Source organism: Amphiprion ocellaris, chromosome 12 (assembly GCF_022539595.1).
Source record: "Amphiprion ocellaris isolate individual 3 ecotype Okinawa chromosome 12, ASM2253959v1, whole genome shotgun sequence".
Lineage (NCBI taxonomy): Eukaryota > Metazoa > Chordata > Actinopteri > Pomacentridae > Amphiprion > Amphiprion ocellaris.
Window position 1 is genome coordinate 9,870,924 of NC_072777.1, and position 20,050 is coordinate 9,890,973.

At 40.1% G+C, this 20,050-nt stretch overlaps 1 protein-coding gene across 7 annotated transcripts in view; it reads right to left on the reverse strand.

Moving 5' to 3' along the window:
- Positions 1-20,050, reverse strand: part of utrn (utrophin) — a 225,825-nt gene that overhangs the window by 169,953 nt on the left and 35,822 nt on the right. For all 7 annotated transcript variants that reach the window (XM_023279832.3, XM_023279833.3, XM_023279834.3 and 4 more), the window contains 16 exons: positions 19,524-19,639; positions 17,770-17,936; positions 14,271-14,501; positions 12,111-12,292; positions 11,297-11,447; positions 10,911-11,030; positions 10,144-10,245; positions 9,616-9,723; positions 8,620-8,799; positions 7,680-7,843; positions 7,475-7,598; positions 7,292-7,379; positions 4,233-4,477; positions 3,267-3,435; positions 1,919-2,046; positions 75-212 (listed from right to left, as the gene is read on the reverse strand). In XM_023279832.3, the coding sequence (XP_023135600.2) occupies positions 75-212; positions 1,919-2,046; positions 3,267-3,435; positions 4,233-4,477; positions 7,292-7,379; positions 7,475-7,598; positions 7,680-7,843; positions 8,620-8,799; positions 9,616-9,723; positions 10,144-10,245; positions 10,911-11,030; positions 11,297-11,447; positions 12,111-12,292; positions 14,271-14,501; positions 17,770-17,936; positions 19,524-19,639 (2,413 nt within the window). The remainder of the gene's footprint in view (positions 1-74; positions 213-1,918; positions 2,047-3,266; positions 3,436-4,232; positions 4,478-7,291; positions 7,380-7,474; positions 7,599-7,679; positions 7,844-8,619; positions 8,800-9,615; positions 9,724-10,143; positions 10,246-10,910; positions 11,031-11,296; positions 11,448-12,110; positions 12,293-14,270; positions 14,502-17,769; positions 17,937-19,523; positions 19,640-20,050) is intronic.

The window sequence follows — 20,050 nt, forward strand, 5'->3', positions numbered from 1 at the left end:
AGACAAATAACGTTCCACATGGAGCTCTTTTGTTTCACTCTACAGCCTTCTATATCAAGTTGCAGCTACTCTACCTGGTTGTCCTTCATGCTACCCAGAATGCACTGCAGCATCCCCAGCTCTTCACGGGCCCTGGAGGAGAGCTCACTCCATTTTTGTAGTTCTGCAGAATCGGAGGCCTGTTGCGTTTGCTCAATCTCTAGACACAGGCCCTGGAACGAACAACACATGAAGCTTAAAATGACAAATTAAGTAACAGCTAACCTTGGGAACACTCAGAATTGTGGATGTGAAAAGTGTACCGAAACAAACAATATTGAACAGTGAGACATCCTTTTGATGGGAAAAAGGGCTAGTCATTCCTAATCTCTTTCACTGAATGGGACTGGCTAGTGTGTGAAAAAACTGGTGTGTTTGTCACATCCATTTGATAGAGGGGTAAAAAACTATGCCAAATTAAGATTCCTTAAAATAGATGTCATGTTTCCTATAACAGGAAAGTCACTTGATATTGACTTGGTATCTGAAGAAAAATGGCAGCTCGACATGCTACGGATGTTTAACTACTTACATTATGAATCTGTTTCCATACTTGTCTCCTATCTGCTCTGTGTAGACACAGCCTGCAGCTCAGCCTAGTTCAGCCATAAAGTCTTTGATTTTTTGTCACTCAGTAATGGCTTCTCGGTTGCACTAATAAATGCAAAATTTGATGTTTTTTGCAGAATCCCATGCATAAAGTTTACCTTGGGATAATTTTTAAAAGACACATGTAGAATTTAGACTCTGATTTGACTTGGACAGAACTGCACATCATGTATGTATAGTTATGACCATCTGAAAGTTGAAACTTCAATCATTCTTGGCTTTTTTACAGTTTCTGATTCTGTTAAACATTGCACCTGTACAACAGGTAAAATATGCCAATTTGTGGATAATTAGAGTTTTATTGGAGAAAAACAACCAACTCCTCTATTCAACTCAAAACAGTTTACACTTGCATATGATAAAATGTGAATCTGTTTAACCAGGAAGAAGCAAAACCGAGCCAATAAAAGAGTATCACCATCTCTCACTAGGCTAATTGCTAATTGAGGCCTGAGATGCTGTCATGGTATTGTATGTTGTGATTGTCGAGGTGACTGACAGGCCCAGCGGCTCCACACTGAGCTGATAGGAGGTCCTTGCTGCATGCATGGGCGCGCTGCCCAGAATGTGCCACATCCCCGCCCCCCTCCCCAGCACCGTGCCCTATCTGCCATGATAACAAGAGCGCAGACTGAGCCGCATTCCACCGAAGGATGGAGGAGGAGACAAACACACACAGTAACACACACGAAGCACAACAACACTTACATTACAAAACTACATGTAGAAACACACCCACAGAGACATGAACACACACTCTCTCCCTCTTACACAAAGGTTTAATGCAGTGCAGAGGGAAGTGACTGACTGATAAAGAGGCCTCTTTTGTTCTGGAAAACAGCAGACACAGATTAACACTCACATCGATATACTGTACATACAAGCACACAGACACAGACGCAAACAAAGAGACTGTTGAGAATGAAATCCTGACAACTAAGAGATTGCAACAAACATGCAAAACATTTATAAATAAATCCGACAAGTCTCCTGGAGATTTGAAATCTATTTCAGAAAGGTTAATAACAGAATCAACATCAAACATACACCCCACAAAAGTATGGCAGGATCAGAAATCAAAAATTTTACAAACTGTATATCAAATCAATCCTAGAGTCCTCTATAATCATAAAAATATATCACACAATTGAAATATGATAGTATCAATAACAATATGGCTTTGTGATTATGCAGTTTATGTTTTTGTCTGTATGTCAGGTAGCAAAACGTGTATATTCATGTGAGTTTGATGTAAAGTTTTGTTACTTACCTGTGCCCGCTCCACTGCCCCCTCTGTTGTACGTATGTCTGCTATCCCTTCTCTCAGAGTGGCCAGCCGGGCTTCCAAACCCTCCACCAGACTCTCTACCACCTGGGTGGCTTCCAGACTAGCTAAGGCTGGAACACGACAAGGACGAGGGGAGGTTTGTGGAAAACAGAGGAGAAAAGACAGTAAACAGTCTGAAGTTCTTGTGTTACAACTTTTGGGACTTGATAATCAGGTTCTCTACCACAAGGGGGCAGTGAGCTGGTTGGGATTTCTACATTTATGTATGTGCAGAGGTTTATGCTTCTTGTGCTGTAAGGGGGTTCCAGCTGTTTGACAACATGTTTCTCACAATAAGTTTAATTGTGCTATTTTCACAAACTATTTTATATGATATACTTTTACAGCTGTTGTGCTGTCAACCCCCAATGCAGATTTCTAAGCTACAGAGCACCCATTGTTCGCAATTACAAACTTATTTATATTTAACATGTAAATTTCATTTTGCTTTCATTCTGAGTCTTCTGCTGCTGCTTCTCTTCACAACTGTCTCTCTGCTGTTCAGCTTCTCTCCATGTGTTAATTACCAGGTGATTTAATGCTTACATAGTATGGCTATGTTTATATACACAAAGAGCAGCGATGGAGTGTAACTGCAGGGTGGGTGTGGGGGTGGTGATAGAGAGACCCATGCAAGAAGCGAGCGGCTCTCAACCAGAAACAAAATGGTTTTCTTTGGCTTTCATCCAATTCCTCGGAGTCATAAAAGCCCAAGAGGCACAGCAAAACAGACATGAATACACACATACACACCTGGTCAGGAGGGCATTAAAGTCTCCCTTTACACACTCATTTTTGGCCAAGAGTTGTGCACGTAAATTCCAGAGGAAAACGGTGACTGACTTTCAGGACTATTCTAGGTCCATGTCACGTCCTCAGGTAGAGATGGAGCTGGCTCAGAGGTATGATGTTGCGTACAATCGCTCACACATCCATCGTGCATCCATGAGCTTTTGAGGCCATATAAGGGCATCATCTATTACTTGTGGCTGGCCAAGGATTCATATAAAAGCTGATGTCAAATTTACACAGCCCATGTGGAACTAAGCTCTGCTGATCTTCGCTATCACTCCTTCAATCTCCTTATAAACCTGAGAGCTTCAGAACAAGACCGAGGAGAGAGAAATAGGCCTTTATTTTAAAGGGAGGCTTAAATCTCCTGTCCTACAGCTCTCATAAGGGGAAGTCAGATCCCTTGAAATGCAGATGATACTGTTATTACAGATGGACCTACATAGAATCAGAAGTAATTTCTGATTTGACACATTTAAAAATAGCTAAGACGGATTACCTTCATTGACTTCTTGTTCTCTGTTCTGTAGCTGCTGTAGTGTGGAGGCATGATGTGCAGATACAACCACCATGTTGTCTTTTAGAGATGGCATGGCTCCCAGTGATCCTGCCTCTGCAGACAGCTGCTCCAGTTGTGGACTGAAGGCACTGACCTTAGCAAGTCGGGACTGAGAAGCACAAGAGAAAAGAAAGATCATCAATGTATTTGGAATAATCGGCAAATGTGCTTCTTTCAATTACTCCTAAAAGCAAAGACTTGTACATGGATAATGCAGAAAAGAAAATATTTCATTTTGTTGTACATTCAGACAGAAAGGGACAGTTCTTTATTCAAGATGAGGATATTCCATTGAATAGTGACATATACAGAATAGTCCTGGCACCACAGAAAGTAGGTCCTTGCAGCCTCTATGATTAACAGTTTTCTTGAATATTGTAACTGCTGTTTTTTAATGAAGCAGAAACATGGAAACATTTGCTTTTCCAATTGTTTGCAATCTGTTTTGTGGCATTAAGCACAATCACTGTGTTTAAAAGCATCTACCGTTCCATAATGTTGGAAACTACACACTCTGCATCAATGAGTCACTTGATAGGTCTGGAAATTACTGGGTGGAGTCATGCTTTACACTGACAGGTTTTCCCTCGCTGCTCAAAGTAAATTAGCCTCAAACAGAAAAATCTTTGCTCCACACCTCAAGACACACCAGAAAGGGTTTTATCCATCTTACTCTGCGTACCAAACACTGGCTCTACATGTATATGAATACCTCTTAACTTTATTTACTATATTACTATTTGCTCTCATGCTTGTTGTGAATTATGATCGTCTTTTACAGTGTTTCATCTCTGCTGTAAACCCTGAAACATTCACAGTTAACTGCAGTTTATGGACCTATGTTTACTAAAAGGGGTACAAGAAGAAATTTATTTTAAAAAAGATCAGACTGAAAGTTAATCTTACTTGACATTCTCCACACAGGTTTCTGAGTTCGACTTCATTGCACTTTTCGACAGGCGAGGTCGAGTCCAGCCACCAGTCCTGCTCCTCCAAGACTCGGTCCAAGTCTGCAAGTTCTACAGAAACTGCTCTGACTCGGGACCGAGTGTGAACCCGATCACGGGCTGCCTGCAGCTCTCTTGCACAGACATCCCACTCAGTCTGGACCAGGTCTATGTTTGGCCTCACCAGGTCTGCACTCACACCCTCTATAGAGAGACACAGAGAGTCAGTGGCTCAGTTCAAAGGCATTTAACAATTAATTAAGCATTCAATAAATGTGCTGAATACAACATTCCATGTTTCATTGGATTTTTGCTAGAACAACAGTACGTCAGGAAAAAAAGGGTGTGTGTCAGGCACACCTCCACCAACAGAAGCTGTGCACATTATCAACAAAAACAAAACACAGCCACAACAATTAGACCAAGCCAGCATTTTAAAAATACTTTGAATAGCTGTAATGGGTGTTGCTGTCAGCTCAATTAATGTTGTCTGCACTGCACCTGTCATTCTCTGTGTGGAAACAGCAGGTAAAGTGCTCCAGTCCTATGACCAGACAAATATGTGGAAACAGACACGAGTGGAGCAAAGGAGAAGCAGAGAGCTGCAAAAAAAGCAGTGTAGACTCTCACACTGAGCTGCAATGAGTGCGCATATATGAGGTAAATTACTTAAATAAACGTTTTTATCTTAGTTTAGTGGAGTGCACCGGCTGAATGCTTCAGATTGTACTTTCACTTTTACAAAGCGGCGTGGGAGGTAACTCTCGGTTTCTTTACAAATGCAAAGAGGGGACAGTTTCAGAAGGAGGCACTCACATGCACTGGCATGTACCCAAGACCAGACCGGATATCAAAACACACAACAGAGAATGTCAGATTACAACACACATGGAGGGCATGTCACTTCATTTTCTGATAAGGACACAATTACAACACTAGAGCTGAAACAATTCCTCGAGTAATTTGAGTAATTTGATTACTAAAAATACTCGAGGCAAAATTCTCTGAATCAAGGCTTTGTTTAATGCACTACATACTAGACCCCAGGTCACTAACTGGCAGACCGCGGTCTGAGGCCAGACCCAGATGCCATCAGATTTTAAAATTTGACGGGACGCTTCTATTTGAACCACTGCAGCTTTTCTAGTGTTTACGGCTTTTAGCAGCTCGGAGGACTGAACTACGAATGCAGTTCAACATATCCAGGCTTCCTTTATGTGAGTCGGCTCAACGAAAACTAAAACCTCAGTCAGAATTAACAGGTATGAAGGTGGTTTTCAACTTTCTTTGTTAACTTTCTGCTTCAAACTTGTCCACACAAACAAGAGAGTTTAACACTTAATTTGACTTGTTTTCCTCACAAAATGTACCGATCGTGAACAGGTTGATTTAATGGAGAAAAATGAGGAACATAAAAATTTATGACGGCAAAAAGCGCTGCAACTGGAAACGATGTAAAGCAGGAATGCTGACAGAAAACTGTTAAACGTATTTGTTAAACCGATCAATGCAGCTGATTATTTCTGACAGACAGCCGCACAATAAAACTATCAAACTTCATATTTTCAAACATGATACTGTATTGAAGTGCATATAGGTCTGACACTGTCTAATAATGAAGGAAATCAGTTTAATTTGTGCCAAATCTAAGTGAAACTAAAGTTACTCATTGAATATTCTCTGTAGTAAATACTAATAAACTGATCAGTTTTCTTATTTGTGTTCTATCAGCTGCAGTACCAGCAGTTTAAATGGACCGAATATAAAAACTCATTTATGAGATTTCTGCATCACCAACTAAATACATGTGGGGTTCCCATGGCTTTGAGTTTTAGCTGAATACCCCTGTACTATAGTACATATGTACAATACCCCTGTACTATACTATATATGTACAATACCCCTGTACTATACTACATATGTACAATACCCCTGTACTATACTATATATGTACAATACCCCTGTACTATACTATATATGTACAATACCCCTGTACTATACTACATATGTACAATACCCCTGTACTATACTATATATGTACAATACCCCTGTACTATACTATATATGTACAATATCCCTGTACTATACTACATATGTACAATACACTGCAGATGTCTGTCCATGTTCTGCCCAGACGGTTATTTCTGTTGCACAGGGTGCTCACTTTCACTTTTGATGCTGTAACGTGCATGCAAAGCGTGGAATCTGATTACTTGATTAATTGCCACAATAATCAATAGAACACTCGAACATAATCGATAGCTGCAGCCCTACGCTACACTATCACTATATCTTCACATACTGAATAGATGTTTGCTGCTATATTAAGGGATTATCTATGCTAATTGTAGTTCTTGTAGTGTATTACATCTTTAAGCAGATTTTGCATCATGCAGTCTGAAAATGACACAGCATGTGTTTTAAGACCATAAGAACAAGCCCCCAGCAAGTTCAATAACACGAGTGGATAAAAAAAATTGAAAATATATAACAGATGAGAGAACAGCAGAGATTTGGGAATAAAACGAGTTGAGTGGAAAGTTTGGTGTTTAACAAATCTCCCCCAACTTAGCAGCACTGTCCCGCTTCTCCTCACTGCCTCCAGAACAGTGTAAGCACATAAAAATCCTGAGTGCCTTTTCATTTCATTGAGCAGCTATATGAAATCAGCAACCCTGCAGGCTGACAGATTTTTACTACTCTGTCGACAATACACAAATATACACAAACATGCGTTTAGATTACTGGCATCTACAAACTGAATGACAATAAAAAATTGTAGGCTTGTAAACACACAGAAAATACCAAGCAGCTGCAGAAAACTAATGAAATCTTACAGGACAAGCATAGTCTAAAAGGGAAAGGGAAGACTTTTGCTTAAGCCAGTGCTCATAAGCTGCTTAAAAAACAATACTTAACAGACAGCTCTTAACACAGTAGAGAACATATCTGACAGAACGTGGATGATTTGTTTACAATAATTATTAGGTTTATCATGCTTCATAGTTTGCTTCATACCTCTCTCTAGCTGCTCCATCAAGCCTCGTCCCTCCTGGACCACCTGACTAACTGTGGCTTCTTTTGCCATGAGTTCCGACTCCAAAACCTAAAGAGCAACACATATTTAAGGTGAGGTTTCAAAACATATCCGTTATTTATGTTGAAAATGCCTGTTTTAAACAGACCCATATGCAGGTTTACCTTTAGAGTTTCCTGCAGGTCTGGGGTGTCAGGTGTAGTCTCAGGATGAGTGGAAGCCAGCGCCTGAGCTGACGTCTTCCATGTTTTCATCCAGCTCAATAGGTCAGAAAGCTTATTTTCAAACCTGGATAATACAGAACATAATGTGTGCATTGGTGTGTGTTTGAGAGGCTTTGATTTTTATACTTTTCTGGCAAGTTCTTACATTCTTCTGACTCCTGCATCTGTCTCCACCAGCCGTTTCTTAGGGGGAGCAGGTGGGGCCAACTCCTGGTCGACAGCTGAAGCAGCTGCAGCCACAGCAACCGTATCCACGACGATCTGTTCTTCCACCTGAGTCATTCCAGCGTCCGTCACAGCTTCCATTACCTGAGCAGTGAGTTGGAGTATTACTCAGAATCACACTGACAGAAATCAACCACAGCAAACATGTCACAACCAAACAAAATGCAGATCAGAGCATTTTCTTTTTAAACTACAGATAAACAAAACAATGTGTACCATGCAAGCTAGCCTTGCAATTTTACAGTTTTCACATTTTAAGTATTTCACACGCTCATACTTCTTGGACAGCTTGGATGTCCAACTAAATTCAAATTATAAATGATATGGTTGATAAATGAAACTACAAACTCTTTCTGACAGAGAGACATAGTCATTGTTTCTATTTTTGTGTTGTTGTTTTTCCTACATCTTATCTTTGAGTAAATGAATTTACCTCCATTGACTTTACTTCCCTTCTTTCCTGTCTTTCATCCTGCATAGGCCGAAACAACAAATTTGCACTTGTCACCCTAGACTTAAAGTTTCTTTGCAGATTAAATCAAATCAATTTTCAAGCTTCTCTTCCTAACTCAAGTGTTTGGGGAGCAAACCTGCATTTCATCTTCTTCCAGGTGTTCACAGTGGAGTGTGGCTTTAAAGTTAAAGTATAAAAAAAATAGCTTCTCAAATAATAACTAACATTGGTTGAATAAAATCAAAATACATTCTGGTCTGGTCTCAACCCTGCTTAACCACACTGTCATCCAAACAGTCAACAACACAGAGAGGAGATGTGAGGAGAGAGGACAAGGCAACAAGGCAAAACCAGAGCAACATATGATGCGTCCCTTGCACATAATGTGTGAATATGCGACACACACCTGGAAGGAGCAATCCTCCAATTTCTGCACCAGGTTGTCCCATCGATGGGCCAGCTCTTCTGTATCTGCCTCGATCTTGGCTCCTGCCTCAGCACTTTGCAGCAGCACTATCACATCCTGTCCTGCATCCGACAGCTTGTCCAGAGTTCTCCTCTTTTTTTCCATGTCTTCCTTTAAAATCTAAAAGAGAGTCAAGGGCAAAAACGCAAATGCACGAAGCATGAAAAATTAATAAGTTAAAGACAGTTACTGAAATGCCTGGGGAAGAGTTTTAGATTTATTGTTCAATTTAACCCCAAGCAGTTTCTAGGCATTTTTTGGTCCTGTCCAATTTTTAGTCACTTAATACTCAAAAATGCCTTTTCTGGAATAAAGTAAAGTTAAAATGGCAGATACAGAGAAAAAAGGACAAACTGTAGTTGCATTTCTTTCACTATTCACTTCGCAATTAATCAGTCAGCGTGTCTACAGGTGTTAGCAATACTGGAAGAATTGTGGCTCTACATCACAGATAATTTACGACTTACAGTTTAACTTCTACAAACCAGCTGTTTTCCCACATTGCACATAAATTTTAGCAAGATATTTCACCATGGTGAATGTATCTTCTTTATCTTTAATATCCCACTTTGATTGTGGGGATATCATTTAAAGACAGCATGCACTGACATTCTTGCACTGCACATCTGTGCACTTTTAAACTTTATTTTTATTTTTATTTTTTCTGTTAAAAAATTTTGCCACCCTTGTATATATTGTAAATAAAGCTGCTGTAACAATGTAAATTTCCCCTGGAGTGGGGAGAAATAAAGAACTTTATCTTATCTTATCTTATCTTTTCAAACCTGCCAGCAGGTTTTGGGGTTCAGAGGGTTTATTATGAATAAGAGCGCTGTGGTGACATTTACCACATTAGTAACAAATATTTACAACACACTTCAGAGCAAATGCTACAATTGCAGCATAGCGACTACCAAAAATAGCATTTCTACTTACTGCTAATTGGCGCACATTTGTGTTCATTTCACTGGAGTCTTTAAAGTTGCTCGTCTGTACTTCACTCAAGGCCTCCTCTTTTTCAGTGAGCCACTCTTTAAACAAACCCTGCAGAAGAGGTGAGAAGTCAGATTTAATTTCAACTACCTAGCAAACAATACCAACAGAAATTTTGTTTTCAGTTTAACACCTAAATTCAAAGGCAACTACATCAATATCATGTTGCAGGGTTACATAAGGATTATAAAATGAGGATTTGAGTCTAAGTTTCTATTAAAGTAAGAACAAAAAACCTGAAAGAAGAAAGATTCACTTTGCACTGAAAGGAATTTTGACCTTAACCCTTCATCTCTTACAAAAACAATTAGTTTTGAAATTATAAATACATTTTGACTTTTTGTGCATTTCAATATACTTTGGAGTCATTCAGTCGTGGATTCATTCATTATAATTGGCCATTTCTTTGGAAGGGGCGAATGAAAACTGTATCTTGTAGAAGACAGTACTATACAAGGCTAAATATCCTACCTGGTCCGATATAAGCTGTTGCCAAACCATAAAGACTTCCTGCAGTTTGTGCCACCTTTCTTCTGTCCAGCGGCACACAGCTGCCCAGCGTTCACCCAAAGACTGAAACCAAGATAACAACAGAAATTAAATGAAGCAGCAACTGTGTAGTAAAGATCTTTTTTACCCAAAAAGTCAGAGACAGGTAAACAATTATAGGCACATAATCCAAATAAAACTAAGATGGTAGTTACAAATAGAGTTAAGACAACAAAAAAGCACAGTAAAGTACTAAATCATCTGTATACCAATATAGAGTAAATACAGAAGGTACACGAAATTAATGAGAAAAACGTGTAGGTACTTACACCCACAGTAATAGGATTCCTTAAGTCACCCTCTTTATTTTTCAGTTTTCTGTCACTTGACAAAGTTAATACATTTCTATTCTACGGTGAAAAGGTATAATAGTTCAGTGAGCTGTAACAAAACTATTCTGTGTCCTATAGAATAACTATGAACTAGACAGCAGGCATTTGTCTATGCTAGAAAGAGAGACTACTAAATGATGATGAGTTAAAGGACAGTTACCTATGGTAAGGTGATATTTTTGTAGTTTCTGCCTTCATTCACAATATTTTTTTGCTCACTCAGGAAAGGCCTGATATTGGCTCTTGACATGTATACAGAATTATTGTAGCACACATAATTTACAGCATGTATCAGAAGAAGACCCCCCAGATTGGCAAAGAAAATCAGCAAAACAAATTCATTGAGGGTCAAATTACTTGTAGTTGCTCCTCCAGGGCAGCAGTGGCGCTCTCGCTGCTGTTCTCATCCACCACGACCACCATGTGTGTCAGAGAGTTGACCTTTACCTGCTCCGCCTCCAAGTCATTCTGAAGTTCCTGAGCAGAAAAAGTGAACATGGCATTGGTCACATATTACCTCTTAACCGAGCTGGCACAGAAGCTATTGAGCTTCATGAAGGCAGTCCCTGACTCATGACAGATAAGGATCAAACATGTGCTATAAACTTGAGAAACAAGTATGCGTATACCTGTTTAGCGTTTTTTAGATCTCGTTTAGATTAAGTCAATTACCAGTTCTACTTCCATTGGATTCATGCAAGTAAAGCACTTCAGCATAGGCTGTTTGAATGTGAAACATTTACTTTGTGCTGTTCTATCGTTTCTTTGTAGATTTCAAGGTCTTTAGCTGCAGGTTCTATCTCTATCCTTCTGATTCGCTCCTCCGTCTGCGTCAGCCAATCAGACAGCTGTTGTAACTGCTGTTGCTGAAGATCCATCAGTACTTCATGGAGCCTGGAGCAGGAGAAAACAAGGACAGAAAGACATTGAGGCAGCGGCATGGAGGTAGAAAGGACATGAAAGCCATCAGTGTAATAAACTTTAACGTAAAACAGTCTGTTCAGTTGTTTTTTTAACTGCTGCAACACACTAGCGCAAACATTGAAATGACTCCCAGTGCTGTATACACACTCCACAGTCAATGAGTCACACACAAGCACACAGTTTGAATCAGGGTCAACAAATGCTATAGCTGACCTCATGAATACGATTTATGAAGAACTGTGGAGTTGTGTGTGTTTGTGTATTTCTAAAGCATCATAAACCTAGACTTGGTAGGCCTTGGAAGACTCGAGGCTTATCAGGTGTCACCTTCGTGTAACTTGCAGCCTTGTACATTTTTCACAGGAAAAACTCATGAACATTTGAGCTGAACTGTGACGCTCAGAGAGAAATGACTTCCACTGGGCATTCTGTGGCACTGCACACTACACTGTCTTTAAAGATGTTCCAGCTTTAAGCCCAAATTTACCCTACAATGGAAATGGCTTTCAGTTGTTTCCAACACAAATGAAATAAATCAAAAAAAGTGACATTTCCAGGTTGAAAACAAAAAACAACAACAGCATTTAAACACCTTTAAAGTGCTAAAGCAGGTGTGTATGTGTGCCTATCTACCTGGCCTGGCGGTCCATGCTGGCTACTCGGAGGTTCTCCCAGCGGGAGTTGAGGAGGCTCATCTGCTCCCGGATTTCTTCTTCTTCTTCTTCTGTCAGGTTGCCCTGGGCGATCAGTTGGTTTCCTGCTTGCAGCACATTACCCACACTGCTCTGATGTGCCGTCAGCTCCATCATAAAGGCCTAATAAGGAAGGAGGGAAAAATGGATAAAATAGTAAAAAAAAAACTGCAAATCTTTAACCATGAAACTGTTATAATTTGGTTTTTAAGTAGTGTCCTGGAAACAAAGCATTATCGAGAAAAAACACAAGACTGCAAAGTCAAAGAAAGAAGCTCACTATATAATCTGTGTATAAACACAGCTTGAAAATAGGAGCATCTTGATCCAGACTATTCCAACATGGAAGCTAAAAAATAAAACGCTTATAATCTGAGGCTTCTCATTAGCAATTAACACCCACGTGCTAAAAATCTGGATGTTTCTCTTTGTACTTCTCCTTTCACTAGGTATGACACCCTGCAGGATACCCGACATCATTTCTGCATATTTGCGTTCGCAAATGCATCCTTGTATTCTTTAGAAAAGGCTGGGAGCACAAACTGAAGAGACTGTCAAGTGGCAAACTGAGGGAAATTGTCAAACGGAAGAGGTAAAAAGAAATCTTCAAAAAGGAACACGAGCAAATACTGTTTGGTTGCTTCTTAACACAGAAACGTTGCTTTAATTGCACTCTAGCAACTGAAAGGGAGACCAGTGAATTGAGTTATTGTCCGTTTCTGTGAACTCTCTGGATGAGTAAGCATTTTTGACTGCACTTCTGAGCACTTTGTTTTTGATGAGGCTTTGCTGGCAAAACTGGAGTAAGTAAAGAAACAACAAGGCTGAAAACAAACTGGACTGATTTTTTAGACCTCCTGAAAAGCCTGGCTGGTAAAGAGGCTTTGGATCTTGTTGCTCTACATCTCACTACCAGCTTTCTGCTTTGACCTGAATTCCAGACATTCGACTTCACAAATATTCACATTTCAGCCAAGGGAATCCAGCCAAAGCCCCTTTACACACAAGCACAGACACAAACCTTGCAACTACGCCTTGTCAAGCAAGCAAGTAAGCTCTGGGCCAGGGCACCATGGAGTGGTGTGCGCCACTGTTCTCAGCAGAATTCCTGGCATTCCCAGCATGTACAGAGTACGTACTGCTGGTTGTGGGAAGCCCCTATTTGTCTCAATGGAGAGTGACAGTTTTAATGGAATAAAAACGTGTGCAAGTCAATAACATCTGTAGCATTTTAATACTCTGAACCTCAAACCCCGCCAGTCAGATATGTTGTCTTAAAAATCAACTGAATTACAGCATTTATCAGAGGCACAACATAAAGAATTAACAGGTTATGAACTTTGACATTCCTTGAACTTAAGTGTGACATGCAGTTCTGTCAGAAAATTGCGATATTTATTCAAAATCACTTTATTATACATGCGTCACTAAAAAATTGGCCAAAACAAACTTGTTTCCCTAACAGATTTTGCCCAAAAAAATAAAATCTGTGCTCCTCCTGAACTTCAGGCTGTGTTTACACGGAGCACAGACGAGACAAATATGGAAACTATTTCAAAATGTAAGTGATACAGTATCTATAGCCATAATTTTTTTCTTGGTGCCTGGTGTTGAAAAACTGTTGTACATATTGTTTACAGCTTTTTTCCCCATTTTTGTTTGTAGCCAAAGAAATTCAACTTGTTTTTTCTTTTTTATGATTTATGGTATTTTAACCTTGTCATACTGCACAAAAGGCATTTTTCAGTTCTCTCTGCTCACAGCCATGGTTGTGTTGTTTCCTCAGAGGTGCAAGACTTTATATTGCAGTGAAATGAGGCCACAGTGAGGAAAAATGTGACAGGACCAAATAAACACCCAGAAAATGCCTGGGGGTTCAGAGGGTTACATATGTGATCATTTGTCATATAAAGGCCCCTTTACGATCTGCATGATCTGAAATAGTTTTTTTGTGTTTTACAATTTCAGAAATCAAAGATGCATCACTCACGCCATAAAAAACCTAGTCCGATAAACAAAACCAAATGACCACGAATTGTGTGCCTCCTCTGTATAGACACACGCTTGCCTGCCCAAAGTCAACCTGTACGTTCACTCGTACCTCATGTGTATGGAACTGTTCTTTGACTTCTTCCACATCGTCCGACACCTCGTCCTGAATGTGTAGGGCATCTTCAGCTGACAGCAGCCAAGTAAGAACCTCCTCCAGCGTAGTCTGGTAGCTGTAAAGGTCCACCTCCAGCAAGCTGCCCTCCATCTCCCCCTCGGTCTCGGTCAGAGTGCTGGGGGTCTCAGGACGGGGGCTGCTGCCTGCCTCCTCCATCTGCACGTTCTAACAAACATGAGGCAAAGAATGAAGGCATGGGTTGACTGTGTTGAACACTTACACGCAGAATGTAACAAGAGGAATATAGTCTTTCTTTTTATCATTCTACAGGGTAAAATCTACTATAAAAAAGGTAGTTTTTTGATTCCTGATGTGCCACATGAAAAAACACAAAACTGAAAATCTAAAGCTCTCAGGACAATGATCTCTATGAAATATGGCCATGCCCAAAACTTCCATTTGTCCTTTGTACCCTGAATTTCATTTGTGCACATCAGCTGGCAAGTTTTAAAATAGACCCAGACATCTAGGAGGGGGTTGGTGCTGCTCTCAAAACAACTGCGGGCCCATTATGGGATGCTGGGAGGTGCCCCTGCCACACTGGGCAGGTCAATCCTAATTTTAGGAAAAGCAGTGAGTTGAAACAGAGTGGTGACCACGATAAAGTTGGGTGTACAGTTAGGGAGATGGATGGTACAGTCTCAAAGGAGAAATACAAGGACATGACTGGGATGATACATAAAACGCTTGAAGGATAAGAGGACAAACCTGTTTGGATAAAATATGAGAAAACACTCCAGCTGTGAGTGAAAATGCAACTTGTCACAACCGTTTCATTGAACTTTAACTATTGTTTTCAAACCAAACTATCATAAAGAAAGCTTCTATAATTGAACAATATCTCAAGTATAAATTCTGTAAAACAGTTATCACACACTACATGGTCATCTGATTATATACAGTACACACTAACTATTACAGTTTTCCATTTTTATGAAGGAAATACAGGAAAGAGCTTGTCAAATCTGTCTGGAGCTGTACTAAACAAGAGATAAAATCTCTGCAGTGGCACCCATGCCAAGTCAAAGATGGCATAAATGCTAATGGGTGTGTAGGAACTGGTACAGCAACAAGTCAATTAGGCCTTTGTTTTCCAGGCTTAAACCACACAGTGGCAAAGCCTGTGCAGCAAGCTCAGGAAAGGTCACCTGCTGAAAATATTCAATGACCTTTTGGAAATTTTGGAATAAGTCACGAAAGCACTGCAGGCCCTCATGTTATACCAGTGTTGACTGACGGAGAAGGAGCAACAGGGACAGGAACAAAGATGAAAATAAGAGAGAAAACTGTAGCCTTGGTCTATTCATTGACTTGAATGGCTGTAAAATAGCTGTGGTCTGGCTCAACAGAACACTTTATTATCACCAGATGATTTGCTCAACTCAGTGCCTGCATTCATCACTTCTGCAGTTAGGATCAGGGAGCATATAATGCTTTACCAAGAATACACCAGCGCTCTTATAATCAGTGATACTACAATATGAAAGGTGGTAATGGAATAACATCTCATTAAATCTCAAGCTGAAGTTATCATCAAAATTGAAAATATCTAAACTTAGCATTAAAAACACCTAAACAATATGATGAGCCCTTATTGTGAACCTAAAGCTGAACACAGTCATCAGAAACAAAGAGCCTTTATTGCTCCTCCACTCAGTCTCACTACCAGCAGTATTACGCTTCACTTCCTATGTGGAGAGAAAGCGTGCCAGGAAAGTAAACCCCTTGTTGGACCAATCGGAACACTTTTTAAAAAGACTTTTCCGACACTCGTTCCAGGGCGTGTGAAGTATGTGCCCATGGGCAATAAAAACTTAAGAGGTGGTTTCAGGATTTTCTGATTTCTGACTAAAACCTCCAAAAAGAGCTGCCCCAGGGCTGCATGCGATTAAACACCACTGAGAGGGGCTGAGAAGCGAACTAATACGGCCTAAGTGCACACATAAATTCTAATCAGTTTGATAAAGTTATGAAATACAGTGCAGACTAGCTATCACAAGTTCATAAAACAGAAGGGAGTTCCATCTAAATCAAGTTAACAAGTGTCCACAGATGTTAAACATTAAAGTGTATCAGTAGGTGCCTATCAGTCACAAACTAAAGCTAGCACTAGCACATTGAGTCTAACAGTGAAATAACCTTCCCTGTCAGCTTTCTGCAGGCACTCCCATTCTCACCAATTTACTCCCCTATTTCCTTCCAGCCCCTTTACAGCCCGGTGTTTCCAGCATGCAGCTCGGTCTGTTGGATAATGTCAGAGGGGTGAGTCATGGCTCTGCTCCCTATTTGCTCGTGCCTGCTGTGCTTTCCATGAGCAGTGCTGGATAGAATGAAGGAGACTGCTTTTTCAGAGTGGGAGGGACTCACTCCATCTGGCAACGCACAATAAGACGCTTCACAATATTCCAAACGCTTGCACACATCAAGTTCTGTGGCCTTAAAACTAGATGTTATCAGAAACAAAGCACAGTAGCAAAGTTGAAGCAGTTACGAGTTGAGTTTTTTTTTTTTTTTTTTTTTACATGTCCTGCTTTTCAGTTGTGTTTAAAAGTAGCTGGACTATCGTGTTTCCATTCATAGAAAAAGATAACAGTTTGTTGACATAAACACAGAGAAAGGGGATTCTACAGCCAGTCACTGAGGAAGATACACCAGCTGCTCTGAAGTGCCGTGTCACTACTGAAATAACCCTATCATGGGGGATTAAAGAGATTGCATTACACGTTTGGGTTTTAGGGCTCCAACACAATTTGTATGCTGCAGTCATTACATAAATTACACTTGTCAGGTTAGCCCAGCTCATACAGGATTTTCATATGGCAAAAGGCTGAAAGAGACAGAGGCAGACTGCAGACTCAGATGAAGCCAAAGGTGGATGCTGTGTTCATCTCTGCACATATACTATACAATCATAGTCAGTCCTAATAAACACACAGCGCTTGAGTCTGTGATAATGTTCTTTGTGTATGCATGGCTTTGTAATCACGTAGAGCAATGCCAACTTTTGATTTCTTTTGGATTGTAATAGTTTACAGGCATTTGAAGAACTGGTGTTGCTCTAATAAGTAAAGTAAAGTAAAGAAAGTCTATCTCATGTTTACAAAAGCTTAGATACTGAGAAGTGGCTCCAAATTTACAAAAACCAGCTATTTGTGAGGAAAAACACTCTTGAAATTTGAACCAACTCTGCTTCAGTCAGTATTGCTGCGTACCAGCTGTGGATTTTTTAAAGTTTGAGCATAAAAGAGTACCGTGAATTTTGTTGGAAAACAGATGTAACTATCTCAAGCGAGCGCCCTTTTGTGTGAGAGATTTAGAGAACAGTACAGTCTGAACCCACATGTCTCACCTACTCTGGTCCGAAATGGAAAAGCTTGTCTTGCACCCTCCCGTATCATATCACTTGAAGAAACAGCTGTACTGTACGTTTTACCTGGGCACTGAGCCTTGGCCCTGAGTCCTCGGCCTCCACTTTGTATTTACGGGGCAGGGTCTCGACCTCTCTGATAGCCTCCATGCTCACGTCTTTGGGCAGCACAGCGAAAAGCGACGTTATGTACATGATGATGGACTTCTTATCTGGTAACTGCACTGCCACGTCTAGGAGAGAGAGAGAGCAAGACGGTGGGAGGGAGATGGATCCAGGGCAGAAAGATCAGAGATACAAATTGAGCGTGAGAGACAGGAGGGAGAAAGTGGGGGATAAAGAGGTGAAAATTGCATGAGAAGAAAAGGAGCGTGGCAGATAAAGTGAGATAGCAGTTAAGGATGACAGGAGGAGATTAAATGGGAAGGAAGGTAAGCGGGGAGACAAAAAGGCAGGTTAAAACAAGTTGTGCTAATTACATATGGCTTTGATACAGGTCAGGTGCGACTGCCCCTCAGTCGTGACATAAAAACAAGTGTCTGGATTTAGACAGCTCAAGTGCATGCATTCAGCTTCTTCTAGATCTCCAGCCAAAGGCAACATCAAGGTATCTGCTGCACTGTGAGTTTATCCAACTGCTGGCAAGACATAAAGGTAGGATTCAGGAACAGATTGTTTTAATATGTGGGAATTTTAGACATTCAAATATATGTCAGTCCATATCCAACTTTTATTTTTTGGAACTATTATAAAAAGCAGTTGTCTATTGTAACCAATTTATACATTTTCTACTGTTAAATAAACCCTTTAACCCCAAAACCCACCAACAAGTTTGAAATTACAGCATTTACCACAACCAGAAACTGTAAAAACACAAAGGGTCATCTCATTTATAACTTTCTGAAGATCAGTGAACTAATCTTGGGTGATGTCCACTGGAAAATGAATCAAAACGATGCCTAAAATCAGGATATTTCATCAAAATCGCTTGTCTTATTTAAAAATTTCTCCAATATAAACTGTTTACATTAAACAGATTCTGCATCCCTAAGCACAACCGTGAAGGCATGACCAACAGTACCATAACAAAAATACTGTCACTTTTTAGCTGAACTGGGATGAACTGCAGGCTGTGCTTAAACAGAGCAGACAGAAGACAAGTATGTAAACATTAGTAAAATATCTGTTGTATATTTAACCATTGTTTAATATTGGTATTTACAGTTTAAAAAAAACTAATACTAATTTTAAAAAAAAAACTTTCTGGGCACCCCTGTAGCTCAATAGGTTGAGCAGGCAACCCTTGAACAGGGGCTATAGTCTATCCCTGAGTCTATCCCATGGCCATGTGCTGCATGTCTTTCCCCGACTCTTCTCCACACATTTCCTGTCTCTCTCTCCACTGTGCACTATAATAAACGCAAAAAGGCCAAAAAAATTTTACATTAAAAAAACAACTTTCTTCTTTTCCTTTTTATATTGTATGGCATTATCTTTGTGTTATACTGCACAAAATATATCTTACTACTTCTAGTCATAGTGCAGGACTTTATAATATTGTGAAACATGAACAAACATTGAATAAAAATGTGGCAGGAGCAGAAAACACCCCAAATATTTGCCTATATTTTTAATCAACTGACATTACTTTGCAGAAATCTGTTTTCACTTCCACATAAAAAACAGCAACTCAAATTGCCCATGAATCAATGTTCAAAAGCAATAAAAGCGAAAAACCTCAGAGCGGGGTGAATATTTTTCATAGGCGCTGTATATCTTCAATGTGAGAATGTGGTCAAAATCTCTCAGAACATCTGTACCTTCTGGATCCAGTAGCCTCTCAATTGCAAGCTGGTCTTTGGCTACAGTGAAGGCATGGTCCAGTCTCTCCACAGGGCTCAGTTTGACCACCTGATCCCAGCTGAATGCATTTGGCCTGAACACACACACACAGCAAGAAGAGAAACAGTGTTCCATATGGTTAAGTATGAGAGAGCGAATAAATCACACATATCTGCACAAACATAAGCATTTCTCCAGGGGTCATTTCTGCTGAAATAAATCAGAAAGCACAGATAAAACACTGAATTATTATCTAGAAAACTCATTACTTCTTTTGTTATCAACACAATGCTTTAAAGAGGACATCTCTAATTGAGAAATAAGCTCCTAAATGTTTGAAATTTCCATACTGTATACACTGTGTACAGACACGACTCTTCCCTGAGCAGTGCAGGGGAGGACTTGTGTTGAGGCCAGTTGGGTGAGGAATGCGTGTGTTCAGTGATCCACCAAAAGCCTAAGCCCAGGTCTAAACCAACAATGGCCTTTCTCTCAACTCACAACC